The sequence below is a fragment of the Dipodomys ordii genome, unplaced genomic scaffold (assembly GCF_000151885.1).
Source record: "Dipodomys ordii isolate 6190 unplaced genomic scaffold, Dord_2.0 Scaffold6, whole genome shotgun sequence".
NCBI lineage: Eukaryota > Metazoa > Chordata > Mammalia > Rodentia > Heteromyidae > Dipodomys > Dipodomys ordii.
The window spans coordinates 8,706,073-8,707,715 of record NW_012267222.1 but is presented as its reverse complement, the minus strand read 5'-3'; the positions used below and the strand labels follow the sequence as shown (position 1 = coordinate 8,707,715).

Here is a 1,643-nt window from a genome sequence, read left to right as displayed (position 1 = left end):
GAACCGTATTTTCTTGGTTCTAAATCAGTTGACAGAGTTGGGTTTTTATTGATTTATTTTTGGTTGCTGTTGGTTTTCTTTGTTGCTGTTGTTGTTATGTGTTTTGGTGTCAGTACAGGGGCTTGAAGTCTGGGCCTCTAAGGCTTGAGCCTCACCTCCACTACTAGCTTTTTGCTAGTCTGTTAGGAATATGAAACTCATGGACTATTCTGCCTGGTCTGGCTTTGACCTGCGAGCCTCAGATCTCAGCCTCCTGACATAGTTTTGCTCCATGTTCTATGCATCTGGTTGTTTAAGTCAGCTACTACAAAATTTGTTTACATTAAATATAAATATATATATATATATATATTTTTTTTTTCCTCCAAAAATCAACTGCTTCGAGGAGCCGAGTCTGGTGAGTTCTCTCCCCTCTGGCTTCTTTTGGCAAAGGCTGGGAGGGGGGCTGGCCAGCAGCCCATGGGTCATCTTCTCCCGCAAGCTGGGGGTGGGGAGCGGAAGGAGTCAGAAACCGTTCAGATGGGCTCGTCCTTCATGGCCTGTGGGACCAAGAAAGAAGACGATGAATAGCTTTGCTGCACTGTGAACCCCACAAATCAGTGGTCCTAGGGTCCTCTCCTCTCTGACTTCCAGCTTTGGAACCTGGCGCCCCTCTCCTCCGACTCCCCCCGTCTCCTGACTCCCCCGTGTCTCCTCACTCAGCCAGGTCAGATGTGCAAACATCTCCAAACCCAACACCCAGCAGCTGTGTCATGATCCCTGTCCCGGTCCCCAGCTATCTTCTGTCACCTGCCCTTCCCCCTCCACTTCTAGCACAATCCATCTCCCCTAAAGATGAAACAAAGTTTTTTTCCTTGGGTCATGAATTTGAATGCTCTGCTTCTTTTTTTTTTGGCAGTACTGGAGTTTAATTTGGGGACCTTTTACTCCCTAAGCCATGCCTCCACTCCTCTTTGCTTTAGTTTAATTTTTTTGGGGGGGAGGTCCAATCGTGGGGCCTGAACTCTGGGCCTGGGCACTGTCCCTCAGCTCTTCAGTTCAAGGCTAGCGCTCTTCCACTTGAGCCATAATGCCACTTCTGGCTTTTTTCTTTTTGCTTATGTATTGCTGAGGAATTGAACCCAGGGCCTCAGGCATGCAAGGCAAGCACTCTGACCACTGAGCCACCTTCCCAGCCCCTAGTTTAATTTTTATATAGGGTCTCCACCCAGGCTGGCCTTGAACTACAATCTTCTAGATGCCCACTTTTCAAAATCCTTCCTTCCTTCCTTCCTTCCTTCCTTCCTTCCTTCCTTCCTTCCTTCCTTCCTTCCTTCCTTCCTTCTTTCCTTCCTTTCTTCCTTTCTTCTTTCCTTCCTTCCTTCTTTCCTTCCTTGCTTTCTGCCGGTTGTGCAGCTTGAACTCTGGTCTTGGGCGCTGTCCCTGCACTCTTCAGCTTGAGGCGAGCGCTCTACCGCTTGAGCCACAGGTTTTCTAGTGGTTTATTGGAGATAAGAGTCTCCCGGACCTTCCTTTCTTTCTTTCATTCTTTCTTTCTTGTCCGGTTTTAGGGCTTGAACTCTGGGCCTGGGCGCTGTCCCTCAGCTCTTCAGCTCAAGGCTAGCGCTCTACCACTTGAGCCACAGCGCCACTTCTGGCTTTTT

General features: G+C 48.7%; 1 protein-coding gene across 1 annotated transcript in view; it reads right to left on the bottom strand.

Annotated features, from left to right (window-relative positions):
* Positions 1-427: 427 nt before the first annotated feature.
* LOC105997611 (podoplanin-like) overlaps positions 428-1,643 on the bottom strand; it is a 17,379-nt gene continuing 16,163 nt past the window's right edge. The window contains exon 6 of the mRNA XM_013032095.1: positions 428-539. Within this exon, the coding sequence (XP_012887549.1) occupies positions 533-539 (7 nt within the window). The 3' untranslated portion in view covers positions 428-532. The remainder of the gene's footprint in view (positions 540-1,643) is intronic.